At 45.7% G+C, this 23,713-nt stretch overlaps 1 protein-coding gene and 1 long non-coding RNA gene across 2 annotated transcripts in view; one reads left to right on the forward strand and one right to left on the reverse strand.

The window, feature by feature from the left end:
• The window catches only part of CYP20A1 (cytochrome P450 family 20 subfamily A member 1), a 38,396-nt gene that overhangs the window by 10,823 nt on the left and 3,860 nt on the right, over window positions 1–23,713 (forward strand). The window contains exons 5-12 of the mRNA XM_081017980.1: window positions 335–502; window positions 4,368–4,446; window positions 8,147–8,262; window positions 10,718–10,772; window positions 13,530–13,650; window positions 15,565–15,676; window positions 17,643–17,707; window positions 22,405–22,494. Of these exons, the coding sequence (XP_080874106.1) occupies window positions 335–502; window positions 4,368–4,446; window positions 8,147–8,262; window positions 10,718–10,772; window positions 13,530–13,650; window positions 15,565–15,676; window positions 17,643–17,707; window positions 22,405–22,494 (806 nt within the window). The remainder of the gene's footprint in view (window positions 1–334; window positions 503–4,367; window positions 4,447–8,146; window positions 8,263–10,717; window positions 10,773–13,529; window positions 13,651–15,564; window positions 15,677–17,642; window positions 17,708–22,404; window positions 22,495–23,713) is intronic.
• On the reverse strand, window positions 15,592–22,396 carry LOC308484805. The gene is made up of 3 exons (XR_013990128.1): window positions 22,061–22,396; window positions 17,608–17,701; window positions 15,592–15,712 (listed from the first exon to the last, which is right to left on the reverse strand). It is a non-coding gene; the product is annotated as an uncharacterized lncRNA (long non-coding RNA).

Raw genomic sequence — 23,713 nt, forward strand, 5'->3', positions numbered from 1 at the left:
AGATCCGCTCCATAAGAGGCACAGACATTTCCCCTTACTTTTTAGGAAGAAAAAATGCGTCTTATGGAGCAAAAAATACAGTATATTGTGGCATTTTTGTATTGGATCAGATTGTTAGAAGGGGTGTGATCTTCGTTGTTTCTTCAGCTTGCAAACTGCCTTGTATATCTTAATATAGAAAGGCGGTCTAACAAATTAAAAGCGAAATGAAATATTGATAGCCGTCGGGAGAAGACAAGTAACAAATGCTTCCTTTACCTTAGTTCGTTCTTGAAGTAACTTGGGGGGGGCAAAGCAATGAGTTTGACACAGGATCTCTCTTCTTTTCTTCAAGCTGTCAGATGAGCTTCTTGCAAAATGGCTGTCCTTCCCCGAATCTCAACATGTGCCCCTCAGTCAGCACATGCTTGGCTTTTCGATGAAGGCCGTCACTCAAGCCGCAATGGGCGGCAGGTTCGAGGATGACCAGGAAGTGATCCGGTTCCGTAAGAACCACGATGCGGTAAGCGTCTGGAAGGGGAGAGAAAGAAATGTTATTTCTCAAGTTCTTGCTTCTGATTGTCTTGCAATCCCTGCACTTTTTGATTCCCAGGCACATTTAGCCTAAAACAGTTTAGCCCAGAGTGGATAAAAATCGCTGATTAAAAAAAAATTTAAATCGGATTTTAAAAAATTTAAATCGGATTTTTAAAATAAAATGCCTTTGGAGGAAAAATCTTTCTAAAGATAGTTTTCTATTTAAGTAACGTTATAGACCAAAGGCTATTCATCAGGAAATAAGGATTTGTTTAAAGTTTTTCATGTGTGCTAAAACTCTTTTTTTTTTAAAGTTCTTTTTTTAAAAAAAAAAGTTTAACCACATCATTATATGCTATAATGTTATTGTTTTAGCTAAATTGTTTAAATTGTTATTAAGGAAATGATTGCTTTTCTCCTTCCAATTAAGTACATCAGGAAAGTTGTCCAAATATAAACAATTAACTTATTAAACCTCACAATAATTTCATAACTATGTCTTTCTAATAGTATAACCAAATCAGTAATTTTTTATATAACTGTAAAAACTACTCTGAAAATTTATTATTCCAAAAATGAAAGCTTCATCTGATGGTAAATATTAAGATGATACCAGCAAGAATGAGTCTTTCTGTAAAAAAAAAGATTTAATTCAAGTCCTACTGACAAGTGATTTAAATTGTGATTTAAATCAAATCCACCCTGGTTTAGGCACAATCTCTTGCAGAGAGACTGTCTCTGGGAATTATTGGAGCCGGCATAGGCAAACTCGGCCCTTCAGATGTTTTGAGACTACAATTCCTACCATCCCTGACCACTGGTCTTGTTAGCTAAGGATCATGGGAGTTGTAGTCCCAAAACATCTGGAGGGCCGAGTTTGCCTATGCCTGTAGTGGACTGTTTGCTTGGGTTTCCCTTGACGGGACTTCTGTGGGTTTGGCTGGGAGAATCCCACAGCAATCAGTTTCGTAAATTCATTCCTCTGTTAGCAGACAGCTCAGAGAATGCTGTGTCGCTCTCCAGAGTGGCTCTAACCATTGCTCCTTTCCGGGGAAGTCACTGGGGTGGAGTATTACCTTCACTACAACAAACCTGTGAGAGAGGCTAGGATTCTGGGAATTCTTCATGGGGTGGGTTTTAATTGCCCTCTGGCAAGGGGGGCGACAGGAACCCCAGTCTTCCTCTCTAGTCTGGGGCTGGGATGTGAGTGAATATTGTCCCTGCAGTTGTGCCAGCCTTTAAGGAACTTAGCAGAGGTGTTAAAGACCTGTGGGAATGTTTAGGGATGCGGGGGAGGATATATTGTCTAAGATATCCTATCCCAACCTGTCTTTACAAGTTCAACAAAATCAGCAGAGTTAACATTCCCCCTTTTTAAAACACACACACACACAGCAGATAGCTTGCTCAGACTCATTAGAGTCTCGTGCTTTGGCGGCGCGGCGGCAGCAGGAGGCCCCATTAGCTAAAGTGGTGCTTCAGGTTAAGAACAGTTTCAGGTTAAGAACGGACCTCCGGAACGAATTAAGTACTTAACCCGAGGTACCACTGTACGTAAATCCGGCACTGCTCCCACCAGCTGCAAGCTAGAGATGAAGGCTGTGGTGGACCTTTTCTTGGTCTTGCAAGGCTTTGTGACACCAAACCGAGCCCCAGCCTTTGCCTCCAACTCCAGAGGAAAGATGGGGACTGATGTTTTTGATGCCCAAGGGGTCCAGAGCGATAGGCTTGCGTGGAGAGGAGGGGCAGATTTCTGCCCACCGCCAACTTTGACAAAACGAAACGGTGAACCCCTCATGGAGACATTTGCCCATAGCCACTCAGCCAGCTTCCTAAGCGAGCATGGATTTGAAAATGAGCTTTTTTGCACCCTGACTTTCTCATTGCCATGGATCTGATTATGCCTTTTGCTCATAAATAAATATAATCTCACAAGTACAGTGGTACCTTGGTTCTCAAACTTAATCCGTTCCGGAAATCCGTTCCAAAACCAAAGCATCTCAAAACCAAGGTGCGCTTTCCCATAGAAAGTAATGCAAAATGGATTAATCCGTTCCAGACTTTTCAAAGCAACCCCTAAAACAGCAATTTAACCTGAATTTTACAATCTAACGAGACCATTGATCGATAAAATGAAAGCAATGAATAATGTACTGCAGTCACACAATCAATCAGTAGCTGAACTGGGTTCCATGCAGTCACAAAAACAAAAAAAGAGACACAAAAATGCAAAATACCGTATTTTTTGCTCTATAAGACTCACTTTTCCCCTCCTAAAAAGTAAGGGGAAATGTGTGTGCGTCTTATGGAGCGAATGCAGGCTGCGCAGCTATCCCAGATGCCAGAACTGCAAGAGGGATCGCTGCTTTCACTGCGCAGCGATCCCTCTTGCTGTTCTGGCTTCTGAGATTCAGAATATTTTTTTTCTTGTTTTCCTCCTCCAAAAACTAGGTGTGTCTTGTGGTCTGGAGCGTCTTATAGAGTGAAAAATACGGTAAATAACAAAAACAGACCTCAGCGTAACACTCAAAACAGAAGTGTGGCACTCAAATCAGAAGCGTAACACTCAAAACGGCTTCCGAAAAAGACTTGCACACTGGAACACTTACTTCCGGGTTTGCAGTGTTTGGGTTCCAAGGCGTTTGAGAACCAAGGTACCACCGTAGTTGTAATTTCTGTTGCCATGATCCCAAGTCCTGTATTGCTGAGTTTTGTAGCCGATCATTTGTTGGAAGGAGCATCCTGGCTCTGTTTCAGCAGCGCTCTTTTGGACCATTCGGTGTGATTTATCCCGAGGGATTGATCTGCCCACTTTCTGTTAATGGAGCCTTACCTCCAGCTGTGCCAGCAACTGCTGCGTAAGCCTTCCTCCTTGGAAATACTACTCTAATGCAGTAGTCGTCAATCTATACCTAAGGCACGTTGGCTTGGATCCTAAGGTCAGTTGACTTAAGGAAGTTAATGGAAGAAAAGGTTCCCACCCAAACCCGCAGTTTCCTGCAAAAAAAGCACCCCTCCACCCCCAGAAGGGACGCGGGTGGCGCTGTGGGTCAAACCAGAGAGCCTAGGACTTGCCAATCAGAAGGTCAGCGGTTCAAATCCCCAAGACGGGGTGAGCTCCCATTTTTCGGTCCCTGCTCCTGCCAACCTAGCAGTTCGAAAGCACGTCAAAGTTCAAGTAGATAAATAGGTACCGCTCCAGCGGGAAGGTAAACAGCGTTTCCATGCACTGCTCTGGTTCGCCAGAAGCAGCTTAGTCATGCTGGCCACATGACCCAGAAGCTGTACGCCGGCTCCCTCGGCCAATAAAGCGAGATGAGCGCCACAACCCCAGAGTCGTCCGCGACTGGACCTAATGGTCAGGGTTCCCTTTACATTTTACCACCCCCAGAAACCATAGCTAAGGGAAATGAGGAGCTCTTGCTGAACCATGTGGTTGGGGAGAAGATGGAAACCTTTTATTCAATGAAATTCCTTATGTTTTGTTTTAGGATTCGGGCCAATGAGAGCCAGTCTCTTATTACAATTACAGTGGTACCTCGGGTTACAGATGCTTCAGGTTACAGACTCCGCTAACCCAGAAATAGTACCTCGGATTAAGAACTTTTCTTCAGGATGAGAACAGAAATCGCGTGGCGGTGCTGCAGGAGGCCTCATTAGCTAAAGTGGTGCTTCAGGTTAAGAACAGTTTCAGGTTAAGAACGAACCTCCGGAACGAATTAAGTTCTTAACCAGAGGTACCACTGTATAGAACTAAAGCCCTAATTTTTATTTTTCCGGGGAGACTGATTTAAGACAAGATGCTTAATAAGATTTGGAAAGATAATGCGATTCATCTGCACTTGTTTCAGATCTGGTCAGAAATTGGAAAGGGCTTCTTGGATGGGTCCCTTGACAAAAGCATGACTCGAAAAAAGCTGTATGAAGATGGTGAGTTTATTCTTGGGGTCCGTGTATTAGCCCTGCCAGGTGTGGATGCGACTATCACCTCCAGGCTGCAAAATCCATTTTCTTTTTGTGTGTGTGGATGGATTAGGTATGCTTGCCTATTTCTTTTTTTAAAAAAATATTTTTTGTTGATTTTAACATACAAATTATAAAATGTACCACAAAACTTATCACTTATACAATCTTTTTGGACTTCCATCAGCAGCTCTGATGATCCACCGTTTTAACCACTTCTTATGCATTTCTTAACTTTATATTGCCTTTACATCTCTTAACAAATCATCCTCCCCCTTCTCCATTTTTGCAATACTTCCAATAATATTCCTCACAATGCTTCTTGCAAACCTACAAACGTCGTCTGATCTTCACAAGTACTTTTCAAATAGTCCGTAAATTTGCTCCAGTTTTCCGTGAATTTCTGGTCCCGCCGGTTTCGAATCCTTCCTGTTAGTTTATCTAGTTCTGCATAGTCCATTAACTTCATCCTCCATTCTTCAATCGTCGAGGTATGCTTGCCTATTTGCCCAGAATGTCTTCAAATCAAAAGGCCTTCAAATCAGAATGTCATCAGACCATTGCCCTGGATTTGGTTCTCTTTTAACTGTTTTCACAAGAAAGAAAGAAAAACCTCATTCCTGCCACTGCAGAGAGAGGCTTAAAAATGTGAGGTTAAGGGTAGTTTGGTTTTAAGCAGAACTTCCAGGAGCCCTGGAGGTATTGCTCCAGCAATCTACTGTAGTACAGCCTCTGGCAAATTGAATAAGGCAGGACTTTTCAAATAACTTTTCAAATACTTTGTGCTGTCCTTTGCAGGCAGCTTGTTGTCCAATGCAGCTATTACATCAGATCGTTTGCCTTACTGAGTTGAACTACACGCAGCTAAGAACATGTGGTTCTTGAACCAGTCCAATAATTCCTCTCTTCATTCATCTTCCCACTCAACAAATCGGTGTGCCCATTAAGTGGATTGCACACAGCCAAAGGCCTTTACACTTTAAAATAAACTGGGCACATTTTGTGCAATACTTTTCGTATCTGTAGGCAGGGGAGAGACTCTGGTTATTGGTTTAGTCTGAGAGCGGCTACCTGGTGACCCACAATACAGTCATATCTTGGTTCTCAAATGCCTTGGAACTCCCAAACGTTGAAAACCCAGAAGTAAGTGTTCTGGTTTTCGAACATTTTTCGGAAGCCGGGTGTCTGACGTGGCTTTGGCTTGAGTGCAGGAAGCTCCTGCAGCCAATCGGAAGCCGCACCTTGGTTTTCGAACATTTCGGAAGTCGAACGGACGTCCGGAACAGATTACCGTATTTTTCGCTCTATAAGACGCACCAGACCACAAGACGCGCCTAGTTTTTGGAGGAGGAAAACAAGAAAAAAAATATTCTGAATCCCAGAAGCCAGAACTGCAAGAGGGATCGCTGCGCAGTGAAAGCAGCAATCCCTCTTGCTGTTCTGGCTTCTGGGATAGCTGCGCAGCCTGCATTCGCCCCATAAGACGCACACACATTTCCCCTTACTTTTAAGGAGGGAAAAAGTGAGTCTTATAGAGCAAAAAAATATGGTATGTTTGAGAACCAAGGTACGACTGTATGTTGTTGAACCCCCAACTTCTATAACCCCCCGATAGCATGGCCTGCCATCAGGGATGATGGGAGCGTTAGTCTAGCAACGGGATCCCTGGTAGCTATTATTATTCTCTCTCTCTCTCTCTCTCTCACACACACACACATTTTTCAAAAGGGCACAGTAAGCAATAAACCACGTCTGCATTTACGTGCCAAGAAAGTGATGCTGAGATCTCTTGACAATGCACTCTCTGCTCCAAAGGGGAGCTGCATGCGAAGGGATGTGCTTAGCTCAGATTCCACCTCTTCAGAGTCCAAGATGGATGGCGGCTAAAAATACCGTACTTAGACTTGGAGTGGTTTGTAACTTTAGGAATGTTGTGGCTCAGTATTCAGCTGCCTTGTATGGGAGGAAGCGTAGAAAGACAATTACAGATTTATTCATTTCATTATTTGCTTGGGGGTGTAAGAAATGCTTCTTTCCCTCCTCCAGCTTGTCCATGCTATATATTTTTTTAATAAATTGCATTTTCCAAAAAACAGGAACAGAGCGCATATTTAACCCCTCCCCCCCTTCCCACTTACAACTTCGTACCAAATACAGCATGTATACATATACTATATGACTTCCCTTCCACCCTTTTCTTGGTTCCTTTGCTTTTCTACTGCTCTGCGTAATCCACACCTTTTTAATCATCCAGTTTGTTATCTATTAAATACTCTGTCTATTTCAAGTTTGCTGGATCAAGACCTGCTAAGCTATGTATTTGTCTATAAAAGTAAAGGGTAAAGGGACCCCTGACCATTCGGTCCAGTCGTGGCCGACTCTGGGGTTGCGGCGCTCATCTCGCTTTATTGGCTGAGGGAGCCAGCGTACAGCTTCCGGGTCATGTGGCCAGCATGACTGAGCCGCTTCTGGCGAACCAGAGCAGCACACGGAAATGCCGTTTACCTTCCCGCCGCAGTGGTACCTATTTATCTACTTGCACTTTGAGGTGCTTTTGAACTGCTTGGTTGGCAGGAGCAGGGACCGAGCAATGGGAGCTCACCCCGTCGCGGGGTTTCGAACCACCGACCTTCTGATCAGCAAGTCCTAGGCTCTGTGGTTTAACCCACAGCGCCACCCGCATCCCTCAAGTCTCAGCTTACCAAAGACTTATTAGATACAAATATGAAAGTATTCTCAAAAATGTACGAAGTGTTGTTGGAGTGGGAAACTAAAGAGGGATCTGGGAAGCTAAACGGCATTTCTGTGCACTCCTCTGCTTCGCCAGAAGCGGCTTAGTCATGCTGGCCACATGACCCGGAAGCTGTACGCCGGCTCCCTCGGCCAGTAAAGCAAGATGAGCACCGCAACCCCAGAGTCATCTGCAACTGGACCTAATGGTCAGGGGTCCCTTTACCTTTAACTTTAAGCTGTGACTTTTGTTCTGCAAAGCCATTTCCTCACACTATTGACTCATCCCCCCCCCATATATGAGAGCCAGTGTGGTGTAGTGGTTAAGAGCGATAGACTCGTAATCTGTGGAACAGGGTTCGTGTCTCCGCTCCTCCACATGCAGCTGCTGGGTGACCTTGGGCCAGTCACACTTCTCTGAAGTCTCTCAGCCCCACTCACCTCACAGAGTGTTTGTTGTGGGGGAGGAAGGGAAAGGAGAATGTTAGCCGCTTTGAGACTCCTTCGGGTAGTGATAAAGCGGGATATCAAATCCAAACTCTTCTCCATATGCATGCATATGGCTCTGTAGGCTCCCCTTTGAGAAGATGCACCCACTTAATGATGTTTTGGGTTGGAGGCAGTAGGTGCCGTTCCACAGTGCAGAGGGCTTTGGAGAAAGAGATCTGCATTTAATCTACAGCAGCTGCGGGAACCGTTGGTCCTTCGGATTCTGCTGAGCTCCAACTCCCATCAGCACCGGGGAATGGCCAGGAATGATGAGAGTTGTCGTTCTTCAACATCTGGCGGTCCAAAGGTTCCCCACGCGTGATCTGTAATGCATGAAGCAGCCCTCACGAAGGAGTGGACTGCAAACCGCCTGGCAGGGTGTGTCAAGGCGGAGACAATGTCCTCTGCTGTCTAATGAAAGAACTGTTTTGTTTTCCTGTGCCCGAAGCTCTGATGGACATGGAGTTGGTCTTGAAGAAAGTCATAAAAGAACGGCAGGGGAAGAATCTCAGCCGAGACATCTTCATAGACGCTTTACTGCAGGGGAAGCTGAGCGACAAGCAGGTATCTACATCTGTGCTGTAATTAACCATTAATGGAAGTCCCGCTAGACCCGCTGGTAATTGCATTCTGCTGGGCTTGATTAATTTAATTGCCTGCATTGTTTCCCCCGAATTTAATCTTCATCCGAGAGAGGAAGAGAGAGGGGTGGGGGAGGGTTTTCTCCTTTCACAACCTTGAAGCTTTAAATACCGTATTTTTCGCTCTATAGGACACACTTTTTCCCCTCCAAAAATTAAGGGGAAATGTGTGTGCGTCCTATGGAGCGAATGCAGGTTCCTTGGCTTCAGCGATAGCAACGCGAAGCCTCCAAAGCGCAGAGGGAGCGCTCCCTCCGCGCTCCAGAGGCTTCGCGTTGCTTTCGCTGAAGCCTGGAGAGCGAGAGGCGTCGGTGCGCACCGACCCCTCTCGCTCTCCAGGCTTCAGGGATAGCCCCCTTAAGCCTTTGGAGCGTAGCACGAGTTCCCGCTGCATTCTGGAGGCTTCAGGTTGCTTTTGCTGAAGCCAGGAGAGTCTTGCTCTCCCGGCTTCAGCAAAAGGAACCCGAAGCCTGAGGAGCGCAGCGGGAACTTGCGCTGCGCTCGGAAGGCTTCAGGGATAGCCGCGTGCAGCCCCTCTGGCAGGGAGAGGCTACACGCGGCTATGGCTTCTTTAGCCCCGCGCAGCCTCTCCCTGCCGGAGGGGTTGCACGCGGCTATGGCACAAGCCAAGACAGCGAGCGGGATGGATCCTGCTCGCTGTCTTGGCTTGTGCCATAGCCATGCGCAACCCCTCCGGCAGGGAGAGGTTGCGCGCAGCCTGTATGCTGCTCTTTGGGGCTGGGGGGGGGAATAAGATTTTTTTTCTTGATTTCCCCCTCTAAAAACTAGGTGCGCCCTATGGTCCGGTGCACCCTATGGAGCGAAAAATACGGTAGATAGATTTCTATTTGATTGCTCTCTTTGCTTTTGTCCCGAGAGAAGCGTTTGAAGCAGCTACGTCTGCTTAACATGGCTCCATGCAGCGTTGACCTTTGTGGGGGAGTGGCTAGCCCGCGGCTTGCAAGGCATGCTGGTCCAAGTCTTTCAGGTTCCATGTTTGAACCTCAGGCCGCCATCTTGGAATCCTTGAGCAGCTGGCATTTAAAGGCCGCTGCTGTGACTCGTCCTCCTGAGTGAGCCAGAAGCACCTTCTGTTCCAAGCATGACTTCCTCCCTGGAGGGAACCGCCAACTCAAGTCGAGTGAGCATGTTTCTTGGCAAGGTCATTGCTTGTCCAAAGGGAGATCCAAAGGGGACAGGATTGGGGGCCCCTTGCCAGTTTGCATGGCGAGTTTGAAAAGCCACTCATGTCCGGAGCAAAAGAGAGGGTGATCCTGAGACTCGAATGTACGACACTTGCTCCATAGAGTAGCTCATTAGCCATTTGACCACCACAGCAGTTGAGCACCTTCGCTGGTACAGTGGTACCTTGGTTCTCAAACTTAATCTGTTCCAGAAGTCCGCTCCAAAACCAAGGCGCGCTTTCCCATAGAAAGTAATGCAAAATGGATTAATCTGTTCCAGACTTTTAAAAACAACCCCTAAAACAGCAATTTAACATGAATTTAACAGCAATTTAACATGAATTTTACTATCTAACAAAATCATTGATCCATAAAATGAAAGCAATAATCAATGTACTGTACTATAAAATAAAAAAGACAGTATTCTGGATTATAAAAATTAAAATTATTGTTTTTTTCTTACCTGCATTGATGATAGTCATTGTTTGGATGGGGGGGCTTTTATCCATTTCCACAGTCACACAATCAATCAATCAGTAGCTGAACTGGGTTCCACTGAGTCACAAAAACAAATTAACCAAAAAAGCCTCAAAAACACAAAATAAATAGCAAAAGCGCCAACCTTAATCAGTTCCGGAAGTCCATTTGACTTCCGAAATGTTCGAAAACCAAGGCGCAGCTTCTGATTGGTGCAGGTGCCCCGGAAACAATCGCAGACAGCCGCATTGGACGTTCAGTTTCTGAAAAACGTTCAAAAACCAGAACACTTACTTCTAGGTTTTCAGCGTTTGAGAACCAAGGTACCACTGTACACCCTATTGAACACAGTGGTTCACAAATATGAGGGTTCTTTGTGTATCTGTGTAGGTTTTTGAATGTTTGCGTGACGTTGCACATTTTTTCTACCCCGAACATCTGTAAAGGGGCTATGGAAGATAAGTCATTCCTTCTGTTCCCAAGTTTTTCCTACTATATCTGTAATTAACAAGTATAGAATTAATTCCAGGTCCTAATATTGTTATTTTTTTACATATTCTAAACAAACTATTTAGAATATAGACTATTAATAACTAGAGCGATTACTCAGATCCTGCTATTTTATTATTTGTCCCCTCAGCCAAGATTTTGGATGGGATAGTGACAATTTTTACCATGTACTGATTCGGTCTCCCTGAACCAGACTTTGTTTCCTAGATTTTGGAAGACACAATGATATTCTCGCTGGCAGGGTCCATAATCACAGCTAAGTGTAAGTACACAAAACGGAACATAAAGCATTGTGTAACTGACGGGCGTAGGCTTGTGCCTGTGAAAACTCAAGACACAATAGATTTTAGTCTTCAAGGTCCTAGGCCAATGGAAATATAGACAGTTGCCCATAGGACCAAACCTAGTCATAGGTGAGCAACAGCAAAGAGTGTATTATGTTGGGACTCTGAAGTGAGACCCACGTAGCAGAAGTTGCGCCTAGTTCCATTCTCTACATAGAGGCAGCTTGAAGTCCAAAATAGTTTACTGGGGCAGAAGATAAGGCTTCAGTAATACAGTTCCAGACATTGATATAGGCATACAGCTTGTTGGCTTTGCAGATACAGATATATACAAATATTTCTGTTGATGCAGCAGTTCAAGACTTAACACAGACTCCGACTCCCAGACAAACCCACTGATTGACCAATGAACTGACATATGCCTTAATCAGCTGGCTTGGCTGAGACAGAGGGCTTTCTTGGTAGTGGTGCCCACCCTGTGGAACACCCTCCCTTCAGATGTGAAGGAAATAAGCAGCTATCCTATCTTTAAAAGACATTTTAAGGCAGCCCTGTTCAGGGAAGTTTTTAATATTTAATGCTGTACTGTTTTTAACATTTGATTGGGAGCCGCCCAGAGTGGCTGTGGAAACTCCGCCAGATGGGCGGGGTATAAATAATAATAAAATTATTATTATTATTATTATTATTATTATTATTACTCTACACCTGTGGGCTTATCTTATACATGGGATGATTTGTGCCCAAGAAGGAAATTAAACCCTTCCTCCATGTCCAGTTCTTGCAACATACGATGGTTGGTGAATTAGGACTAGGAAGTCTTGGGTTCAAATCACTGCTCAGCCATGAAGCTTAATATTGCCAGCTGCCCTGTGATCCTTGCATGAAGGATGGTACAGAAATTTAATTAATTAAAATGGATGACCTTGGGTCATTGCCTTTCCAGGCTAACCTACCTTGTAGAGTTGTCCCAAAGATAAAATGGGATATCCCCACATATGAAGGACAGAATATTATTTTGATCATTATATCAGAATCAGGTTTCACTTGATTGGGGTGGCTTGAGTAGGGGTGAGATTGGTCCCCATTCATCACATGAAGCCATTTTCTACAAACCACAGCCAACTGCCCCTTACCCAATGCTGTACATGCCATTGGGCATGGCGCAGGTAGAGACATGACTGCAGATGCATGGTCATGAGCCTTAAAATTACGCTTTTTGTTGCGTGCCGGCGAGGGAGGCTTGCTGTCACAGACTGTCAGCAGATTGGTGGTACGAACAAGCCAGCTGGGATAATGGAGCTCTCGGTAGTGCTGAAGGAATGGGTTTCCCAAATCTAAAGCCTGACTGTGCAGTCAGTCTGAAATGGGCCCCAAAATCCCCATTTTTCCTTCTCCAAGGGTCCATTAGCTAAAAACCATTAACTTTAGCACTTGAGCCAATGTATAACAAGAACCCAGCTGTATAAACAAAACCCTCTCCTTTATCAGTCCGTGACGCTTAATGGATGGCCTTGTCAGTTCCAAAGTGGAGACGGGACGGCAGAGCTGGGGCTTATCTTGTAGGTTGTAAATATCCTGACACACTGACCCACAGACTCTGCAAGACAGGGTCTGTCAGCCCCCACAGCTGGAGATAGAGATGGCGTCAAGGGAAACTCCTATAGCTGAGTGACCCTCTCAACCCCAAGATAAGAGTACAGGAACAGGAACATCTGTTTATGGTCATGGATGTCAACTCACGTGTATGAGCGTACGAGGCTGGATTCCTGGGGAAGGGGGGAGAGGGTGCCTGGAGGATATATATACTGCGTGAAATTTCTCTTTCTTCGGACTTGCTGTGAACTGACCACGCAAGTGCCTTTCTGCTACTCCGGAGGGCAGAAATAAAGAACTCTTTCTCTGAATCAACCTCAGTGTCTTTTGACTCCTTCCTCCCTCTCTGGGAGCAACGCTCACCCTACCAATCGGTAAAGTCTAAGAAGGCTACAGTGCAGCTGACCCCTGCCCTAAATGGGGCATGGGGAAACTTCTACAGGCTTGAAGTTGCTGCCTAATGGCAGATAGGTGGAAACATTAAGCCTCATTTGGCTTGGGTCCCCCCCTCCCAGCGCGGTTTGCCATGCTGCAAAGGAAAAATTGGTTGCCTGACACCATAGCGATGTCAGTTGATTGACAGGTAGGCAGTCTCCCACCCACCTGTCAAAATGGCCAGCCCGTGGGATGGATCCATATCCCTGCTCTAGAGATTTACAACTCCTTCAAAAGCTATTCCAGCATAGGGGCTATGAGCTAGAAGTCTATCTAAATCTGGGCTCTGCTTTAAACTCACTGGATAGCTTTCAGCAAGCTACTATCTCCCCAGCCTCCACCTACAATGTGGGAATAATAATAATAATAATAATTGTCTACTTTTTACAGGGTGGTTATAGCGCTGGCTGAATCTTACATGTGGCGCACTTAGGCGAAAGCACTCCATAATTGCTAAGTAGCAGCCATACTTCAAAAGAACTCTTTAGGCTTTTGAAATGTCCTTCTGGTTTTTGCAAGCAGATATTTTCATTTCCCCAGAACAGCTGTTTCCTCTTTGTGGGTAGCACTGCTTCGTATGATCTGATCTTTACATTCTGCGTTTTTGCTTTCTTTTCTTAGCTACCGTACAGGAACTGTAAATCGAAAGGAAGAAATTGCTGACTTAACATATCCTCTCGTCTTCTTCTTTTTTTATATAACAGTGTGCACCTGGGCAGTTTATTTCTTGACTACCTCAAAAGAAATTCAGGAGAAGCTTTACAAGGAGATGGACCAAGTTCTTGGAAAAGGTCCAGTTACACCTGTGAAAATTGAGCAACTCAGGTATTCACTAGGTTGTGTGTGTGTTTTATGGCTGTGCTTGGGACTCAACAGCTACAACTTTACTGATAACCTAACCAGTTTTGAGAGCAGGATTGTACCACACACCCCTGCACCTCTTCCACGCTGTTGCGATTTGGCATGTAGGAATCTCACGCAGGCAAATTCAGCTTGTGCAGTTAAAGATGAATTGGCGCTTGTGTGCAGCAGCATAGCTGTCAACCGTCCCTTATTTGGCGGGAAAGTCCCTTATCCCAGCGCTGTTTCCTGCTGCTGTCCCGAATTGATGATATCCCGTAAATTTCCCGGGTTTCAAAGGAAGCATCTCCTCTCCCTCCCTCCCTGCTGGCCAGGGAGGAGGGAGGCTCCAACTGTGTTGCTTGGCTGCGTTGCTCACCCAATAAGGAGTCTAAGAACGACTGGGGGGTGGAGCTTGCATTCCTTCTGCCGATCAAATTGGCCTCGTTGCCTGGGGACTCGCCTTTGCTCAGCGCTTCCCAGCGGAGAGGTGATGGTGGTTTTCCTTGCTGCATCTCCTTTGCCGGGTTGCTGCGCTGTGGGAACCACCGCTTGAGGCTTCGTTTGGCTGCTGGCTGGGCTTTCTGCCTTTGGCTCGGAGGGGCTCAGAAGTTGAACATACCTGTGCTCAGAACTGGATGGATACGTCATCGACGGCCCACTCACCCTTGCTGGGGAAAAGGTCTGTCTGGAGTGGGGGCACATGGGGGAAAAGGAAAGGAGCTGGTTGAGTTCAATAGCGGGCGGTGATCTCATGGGGGGGGGCTTTTGGATTTGTTTTGGAGGCTGCTTCGATTGACTGTTATGGGGGAAAGGAAAGGAGCTGGTTGACTAAAATCCCTTATTTTGGCTGCTGATCCCTTATTTTTGAGGCTGCTGGTCCCTTATTTTCAAATCTGTAAGTTGGCAGCTATGTGCAGCAGACCTACTTCCAAGTAGACACCTGACTTCTTGCAATAAAGAAAGTGATAGGAAAAGTCCCGGGCGAATTTGGATTGCAGTTGGCTTGATGCAATGTCATCATATAGCCTCTCTGCAAACAAATCTGAATGAAGGCCTTACAACCTTCCCACGAGTTTTATGCAAACAAATCAGGATGAACGCTCAAGAAGCCGGTCATCCAGACTGACCTTGCACTCCTTCTGTTACCCTCTCTTACACCAATTTGCTTCCTCCTTTCTACGTTTTGATTAAGTCCAGCTATAACGATGGTCAACACAAACCAGAACTGAAGTGGGTTTGCAAACCCTGGTTAGGAGGCAAGCTTGTAACATTAGGCCCTGATTTTTAAGCAAATCCGTGGACCAGAAGTGGAACTGAATGAAGTACGAATGAATGGGCATGGAGTACGTGAGCCCCACATCAAAATCTGTGCTTCTTTTCTTCAAAGCATGGTTAGCAATTTGGGAATGTTTTGTGTCTGTGTTCTGGCCAGTCAAAATGCAATTTGTACGCTAATGGATTGATCCTGATACAAGTTGCGCTTGTAACTTAACATGAAGCCGTTGGTTTGGTGTGGTGTAGTGGTTAAGAGCGGTAGTCTCGTAATCTGGGGAACCGGGTTTGAGTCTCCGCTCCTCCACATGCAGCTGCTGGGTGACCTTGGGCCAGTCACACTTCTTTGAAGTCTCTCAGCCCCACTCACCTCACAGAGTGTTTGTTGTGGGGGAGGAAGGGAAAGGAGAATGTTAGCCGCTTTGAGACTCCTTAAAGGGAGTGAAAGGCGGGATATCAAATCCAAACTCTTCTTCTTCTTCTTCTTCTTGGTTTTTGCCCTTACAGAATCTAAGAAGCCAGCTTCAGGAGTCTGAAGAAGTGTGTCCGATGGGGTTTTCATTGTTGTTGCCGCCTTTTTCTTGCTTCAAACGAAAGGCTTGCAATGGGTTTCTCTGTTTGCAGATATTGCCGGCAGGTTCTGTGTGAGACGGTGAGGACATCAAAACTGACACCAATTGCGGCTCGGCTGCAAGAGCTGGAGGGCAGCGTTGACCAGCATATTATTCCCAAAGAGGTAGGACTGGAAGCCAGCGCTCAAAGCCTCCCTTTCCTTTAATCAGAGAAAAGTCATTGTTAACATTTGTTAAAGGTTGGAAACGTCTCAGAGACGTTTTGCATGAAAAAGAAATAACGATATTTAGATTTGAGGACTGAAAATACTGTTTGCTCATAGAAAGTGGATTTGTTGGGTGTTATATTGGATTGGATGAAGTGAATATTGTTTTTACATAGCAGGCATAGGAAGAATCAGAAGTTCTCTACTTTCTGAATCTTATTTTTCGATCTTTCTCTTTTAACCTCTTTCTTTCTTTCTTTCTTTCTTTCTTTCTTTCTTTCTCTATTTCTCTCCCCCCCCTTTTTATGTTTTTATTGAATCTAGATCAAAGTCTTAGTTTGGTTCAAAAAAGGGGAAAGATACTAAGTTTTGTATTTTTCCTCTATAAGCCTTAATAAAATTTATTTTTTTAAAAAAGTATTTTTTTTAAAGTCTCCCTTTCCTATGGATGAAAGCTAATATTTTGTTTTTATTATAGGAATGCTTAGGTAGAGGTTTATGCATGAGGTTAAGAAACCAGGGTGTTCTTTTTCCTGTAAGCCAGGCTATCAGATCACCGCTATCAGACCCTTCGTGTAAACCACAATTTAAAAGGAAATCTCCTAAGTAACTTTGGTTTCCTGTATCACCCAAGCTATGGTTACTTCCTTCATTTAAATCAAGGGTAGGCAACCTAAGGCCCGGGGGCTGGATGCAGCCCAATCGCCTGCTCAATCCGGTCCGCGGACGGCCTGGGAATCAGCGTGTTTTTACATGAGTAGAATGTGTCCTTTTATTTAAAATGCATCTCTGGGTTATTTGTGGGGCCTGCCTGTTGTTTTTGCATGAGTAGAATGTGTGCTTTTATTTAAAATGCATCTCTGGGTTATTTGTGGGGCATAGGAATTCGTTCATTATTTCCCCCCTCCCCCCCAAATATAGTCCAGCCCACCACATGGTCTGAGGGACGGTGGACCGGCCTACGGCTGAAAAAGGTTGCTGACCCCTGATTTAAATGGTACATTCACATCCTCCCTCATCCTGACCCCCTCCCCCAAGCTGTGTAAAGGTAAAGGGAACCCTGACCATTAGGTCCAGTCGTGACCGACTCTGGGGTTGCACGCTCATCTCGCTCTATAGGCCGAGGGAGCCGGCATTTGTCCGCAGACAGCTTCCGGGTCATGTGGCCAGCATGACTAAGCCGCTTCTGGTGAACCAGAGCAGCACACGGAAATGCTGTTTACCTTCCCGCTGGTGCGGTACCTATTTATCTACTTGCACATGATGTGCTTTTGAACTGCTAGGTTGGCAGGACCAAGCTGTGCTTGCTAGGAGCCAAACCCCACTTTTCTCTAGGCAAGCATGCTCAAGATTGCATCCTGATGTCCGCTTTAGCAGAGAGCTTCAAATCATTCCTCACATCCGAAGGGAAGCCTCAAATGAGCCAATCTGAAAGACAAACTAGAATAAGACGTCTTCCATCAGTCTTCTTTTAATCAGCTTGCCTAGAAGTTTCTATCTTATTTCCATTCATAAAACGAAGCCTGCAGGGCCTGGTTTTTTTTGGTTTTTTGCATTCCTTCATTCAAATATATTCCACCCCCCCTCCCAATAACAGCAATGTATTATTGCTGGCTTCCTAGCAGATGTTCCGCTTTCACTAGCAAAATACCCCCCCCCCAAAAAAACACTCCTTTCAAAATTTAACAACTGGAAATTAGACTGGTTCACTTCAAATTCATTCTGCAAGGTGACTGGATTTTGCATTAATAAAGCTTATTCAGTTGACATCCTGTACCAGTTTGCTTGGGAGAAAGGCCTGTTGAGAGGTACAGAATCCCTCTGCAAAGCCCGCAGTGGTCTTCTAGGGTGCGCCGTTTGTGTGCGACAAATGTGGTGTGTCATCTGACCTGGCTAAAGTGATGCATTTTTCATTTCGTTTCAGACTCTCGTGCTGTATGCGCTCGGTGTGGTGTTACATGACAGCTCGACTTGGCCGTTGCCCTATAAGTATGGAAACACAAGTAACTTTATCCATTTCTGTCTTTCCCCTTCCCTTCCAGCTGATTTTGCCATGTGTTTCTAAATGGATGGTTGGGCTGTAATAATAATAATATTTATTTATTTATTTATACTTACATACATGCATACATACATAGGGATGCGGGTGGCGTTGTAGGTTAAACCACAGAGTCTAGGGCTTGCTGACCAAAAGGTTGGCGGTTCGAATCCCTGTGATGGGGTGAGCTCCCGTTGCTCAGTCCCTGCTCCTGCCAACCTAGCAGTTCAAAAGCACGTTAAAGTGCAAGTAGATAAATAGGTACCGCTCCAGCAGGAAGGTAAACGGCGTTTCCGTGCACTGCTCTGGTTCGCCAGAAGCAGCTTAGTCATGCCGGAAGCTGTACGCCGGCTCCCTCAGCCAATAAAGCAAGATGAGCGCCGCAACCCCAGAGTCGGTCACGACTGGACTTAATGGTCGGGGTCCCTTTACCTTACTTACATACATACATACCCCGCCCATCTGGCTGGGTTTCCCCAGCCACTCTAGGTGGCCTCCAGCAAAATATTAAAATACAATAATTCATCAAATATTAAAAGCTTCCCTAAACAGGGCCGCCTTCAGATGTCTTCTAAAAGTCAGATAGTTGTTTATTTCCTTGACATCTGATGGGAGGGCGTTCCACAGGGAGGGCGCCACTACCAAGAAGGCCCTCTGCCTGGTTCCCTGTAACTTCGCTTCTCGCACATGTGCAGATGGTCAAAATGATGTCACACGCCTGCGCGGAAGTGGTGCGGGTTTCGCTTCTCGCACATGTGCAGATGGTCAAAATGATGTCACACGCCTGCGCGGAAGTGGTGCTTCTGGATGTGAACGGGGCTGCAGAACGGATCCCGTTCGCGTCCAGAGGTACCAATGTACTATTTTAGAGGCAAGGGGGAGAACTGCATGTTGGAATTCTCCCCAGTGTTGTTGTTGTTGTTTTAAAAAAGCCCTGCGCATGGAAGAATAGCATGTGGAAAAAGAAGTCTTCTCTTGACCTGGCTTCCCAGGATAGCTCAGTTGGTAGAGAACGAGACTCTTAATCTCAGGGTTGTAGGTTTGAAACCCATACTGGGCAAATGTTTCCTGCATTGCAGGGGGTTGGACTAGATGACCCACAAGGTCCCTTCCAACTAAGGGACCCTGTGGGTCATCTAGTCCAACCCCCTGCAATGTAGGAATATGCAGTTGTCCCATACGGGGATTGAACCTGCAACCTTGGCGTTATCGGCACCACGCTCTAACCAACTGAGCCATAGCAGCCAAGGGAATATGTGAGAATAACAACAACAACAACAACAACAACAACAACAACAACAACAACAACAATAAATAAATAAAAATAATTTTATTATTTATACCCTGCCCATCTGGCTGGGTTTCCCCAGCTACTCTGGGCGGCTCCCAACAGAATATTAAAAATACATTAAGACATCAGTCATTAAAAGTTTCCCTAAACAGGGTTGCCTTCAGATGTCTTCTAAAAGTCAGATACAGTGGTGCCCCGCAAGACGAATGCCTCGCAAGACGAAAAACTCGCTAGACGAAAGGGTTTTTCGTTTTTTGAGCTGCTTCGCAAGACGATTTTCCCTATGGGCTTGCTTCGCAAGACGGAAACGTCTTGCAAGTTTGTTTCCTTTTTCTTAACACCGTTAATACAGTTGCGACTTGAGTTCGAGGAGCAACTCATAGAACGCGGTGTGGTAGCCTTTTTTGAGGTTTTTAAAGACTTTGGTGATTTTTGAAGCTTTTCCAAAACTTTCCCGACACCGTGCTTCGCAAGATGAAAAAAATCGCAAGACGACAAAACTCGCGGAACGAATTAATTTCGTCTTGCGAGGCACCACTGTAGTTGTTTATTTCCTTGACATCTGATGGGAGGGCATTCCACAGGGCAGCTTACATAAAAAAGTGGTAAAACATTAAGACATTAAAAAATTCCTGATACAGGTTTGCCTGTCGTCTGTAGGGAACGAGGCAGTCTTTCAGGTTTTCAGAGCCTAAGTCACTTAGGACTTTAAACAGTAACGTGAACACCTTGAGTTGGGCCCGGAAATGAACTGACAACCGGTGTGTTGTGCTGCTTGTATGGGATGGCGAGAGGTGAAATAGTCTCTCGCCATATGCTTGATGCTCTGGAAATACCGTATTTTTTGCTCTATAAGACTCACTTTTTCCCTCCTAAAAAGTAAGGGGAAATGTGTGTGCGTCTTATGGAGCGAATGCAGGCTGCGCAGCTATCCCAGAAGCCAGAACAGCAAGAGGGATTGCTGCTTTCCCTGCACAGCGATCCCTCTTGCTGTTCTGGCTTCTGGGATTCAGAATATTTTTTTTCTTGTTTTCCTCCTCCAAAAACTAGGTGCGTCTTGTGGTCTGGTGCCTCTTGTAGAGCGAAAAATATGGTAGCTTACAGCTGTATTGCGTTAGACCTCTCCTCGATGCCTTCCTTTTTAACAGACGGAAGGTTTTAGAAGTGCGGGAGAATCAAACTCCCCCCCCCCCCCAGTCCCAGGAAATGGTTCTGAACGTGCAGTTCAGTTCTGTATTTTTTTGAACCTAATTAAACATCATGGGTGAGGCGAAAAGCCCCATTTGTTAAGACAGATTTGCTTTCAAACGCAGGGCTTTGCAAATGTGTTCTTGCAAAATGCTTTTGGCGGCATTTTTTTTAAAAAAAATCAATAACTTCCTTTTCTGAACGTTCATGACCTTCTGTGGCAAATGCTGTGTGCAGGATTTTCTTTTTAAAAACAGGTCGCTGTGAGAAGGAGATGTTGCAATCGCAATTCATAACGAAATATGTGGTTCGGAGGAGGAAACATCAATCATGGGTTTTTGTTTTTAAGGAAATGGAGGTTCTACCTCATTATTTCCAGACTCATTTTTATGGATTCTTGGCTTGAGATCTTGACTTCTGCATCATAACAGGAACTGCTCTAGCGCTCTTTGGCCTCCAGATGGCAACTTTTTTAATAGTTTGGGCACCGTGGCTCTGGGGTTGCTTACCGATTTCAGTTCAGGGCGGAAACACAGTAGGGCTTAATCTAAAGAAATAAATTCAGTCCAAAGGCCCCTGCTCTCTCTCCGGCAGCCATAGCTTTCCTCTTGGAAAAAGGAAGCAGATGAGCAACACAGCCAATAAGAATCGTCGGAGCTGATATAGTCTCCAGGAGTTCCACAGGAAGAACTGGAAGCGCAAGTGCTGTTGTCCCTTTTGAAAAATGAGGGCACTGGCTGAGAGCTATATGGCAAGGATGTGGTGATGATGTCAGTGTGATGAAAGAAATTATGGGTGGGGGGCAGGAGTATGGGAAGTGGAAGCAACTCTTGACAGGGAGACTCTGTCATCTCCTGCAAATCCTGCTGCATAGGCCTGGTCCTGAAAGCAGCCTATGCCAGACCCAAAAAGCAAAAAAAATGAACTTTCTTCCCTATACGGCAGCTACTAATAGCTGCCTGTTCTGATTGTCTCCAGGTTGGCTTTTAAAAAGTTGGCAGTAGGGAATTCAGCAAATATGAGCTGAATTTGCTGTTTCACTGCAAATCCCAGCTGGCTTTTAAGAAAAGGGTGCAACACTCAAACATCTGAAGGTTTGAAGAATAAAAAATAAATAATTCTTTTCACGCCCAGAGAAATACCATGCATGCACATATAGCACATGTGCTGCAACACAGCCTCTACTCAATATTATTTTCTGCCGTGAATGCTCTTTCCCCTTTTTGCTTTGGAAATAAACAGCCTGGCATCATCTTAATTTTCAATTACCATCCAGTAACAGCCTCACTATAACAATAAAAAAAGGTAAAGGTACCCCTGCCCATACGGGCCAGTCTTGACAGACTCTAGGGTTGCGCGCCCATCTCACACAAGAGGCCGGGGGCCAGCGCTGTCCGGAGACACTTCCGGGTCACGTGGCCAGCGTGACAAGATGCATCTGGCGAGCCAGCGCAGCACACGGAAACGCCATTTACCTTCCCGCTAGTAAGCGGTCCCTATTTATCTACTTGCACTCGGAGGTGCTTTCGAACTGCTAGGTTGGCAGGCGCTGGGACCGAGCAACGGGAGCGCACCCCGCCGCGGGGATTCGAACTGCCGACCTTTCGATCGGCAAGCCCTAGGCGCTGAGGCTTTTACCCACAGCGCCACCCGCGTCCCAACACTATAACAATACCAAATTATAATACAATTACTAATACCAGTCATTCAAATACCGAATTATTTAACGCCTGGCATCATCTTACGCCTTGTCAGTTCCTCGATGATGGCAATCTTAACGTTAATTTAGACTAGGCTGTATAATTGCTTTTAAAAACCCACTGACCTGATGGTGAAACAAGCTTTTCATTCTAATGAATCATCAGCTTCTGCCCAGGTACTTGTTCGCAGCCTGGCTGGGTTGAGAAAAATTGGGAGGAAGCATTGTGCAGGCTGGCTGGCAGACCGCAAGGAAAGAAGAAAAGAGAGCAGAGAAATTAGATTGCAGGGCTTTAGAGCAAGCAGTACAGAAATCGAGGGAGAAAAGGGTTCAGGCACACAGACACTGGGGCCCTGTATATTTTGTACTGATGTACTTTCTGGCTGTCTTATAATGGCATTCTTGCAGACCTAGTTTTTGGGGTCAGAGAGGTTTCTGATCCTTATTTTTGTTCCTTCTTTCTCTTGTAGATTTGATCCAGATAGATTCAGTGACGACTCTGCCATGAAAAACTTCTCCCTTCTGGGTTTCTCAGGGAGCCAGGAATGCCCTGAACTGAGGTGAGCATATTTTTTTATTTGGGGGGGGGGGAGCAAGAACAGAGCATCTCTGTTTCTGTGAGGAGTGAGGCAGCAAGAGAGAGAGAGAGAGGGCCTTTTGGGTAGCATTTTCTCCAGGTCATTTTGCCTAATGGATTGTGTGATCTCCTCTGTTGCCTGTTCTTGCTTTGATCCTAGAGATAAGATGGAAGGGAATTTTTCTGTCCACTCCTCTTTCTTACTCTCCACCTTGCCTCCCGAGTGACTGGGCCCTCCCTACAAAAAAAGGCTCTCTCCGGAGGGTTTGGGGTGGGGTATAAAGGTGAAAGGACCCCTGACCATTAGTCCAGTCGTGACCAACTCTGGGGTTGCGGCGCTCATCTCGCTTTATTGGCCGAGGGAGCCGGCGTGCAGCGTGTTGCTGCTTCCGCGCATGCGTGTGACGTCATTTTGACCATCTGCACATGCGCGAGCGGTAAAACCCGGAAGTAACGCCCTCCATTACTTCTGGGTCGCCGCAGCACACAACCCGAAAATACTTATCCCCAAGCTACTTCAACCCGCGGTATGACTGTACTCAGCTTCTCTGAAGGAATAACCCAAACATCAGGAACCTTCTGCTTGCTTCTTTCACACAGAGAAGCTTCCAGAACCCTCTGGAATTAATTAGAATAGGAAAGATCTCTACACATCAGATCAGTACTTTCTGTTCTAAGAAATGCAAACTGACAGGTACCTCCTGAACATTGCGGGATGGGACACAGGGAGAGGAGGGGAATTGCCCCAAATCCATTTGGGGGCATTCCCTGCCCTCCCTTAGGGTCCCACACTCCGGAGACGCGTTTTGGAGGATCCAAAGCTCTGACTTTTTCTTCACTGAGGTCCAGCACCGTGGGCCTTCTGGCGGTTCCCTCACTGCGAGAAGCCAAGTTACAGGGAACCAGGCAGAGGGCCTTCTCGGTAGTGGCGCCCTCCCTGTGCAATGCCCTCCCACCAGATGTCAAAGAGAACAACAACTACCAGACTTTTAGAAGACATCTGAAGGCAGCCCTGTTTAGGGAAGCTTTTAATGTTTGATGTATTACAGTATTTTAATATTTTTTTGGAAGCTGCCCAGAGTGGCTGGGGAAGCCCAGCCAGATGGGCGGGGTATAAATAATATATTATTATTATTATTATTTAGGGAGGCTTTTAATGTTTGATGTATCACAGTATTTTAATATTTCCTGGAAGCCGCCCA

The sequence above is a fragment of the Podarcis pityusensis genome, assembly GCF_964106645.2.
Source record: "Podarcis pityusensis genome assembly, chromosome: 1".
Lineage (NCBI taxonomy): Eukaryota > Metazoa > Chordata > Lepidosauria > Squamata > Lacertidae > Podarcis > Podarcis pityusensis.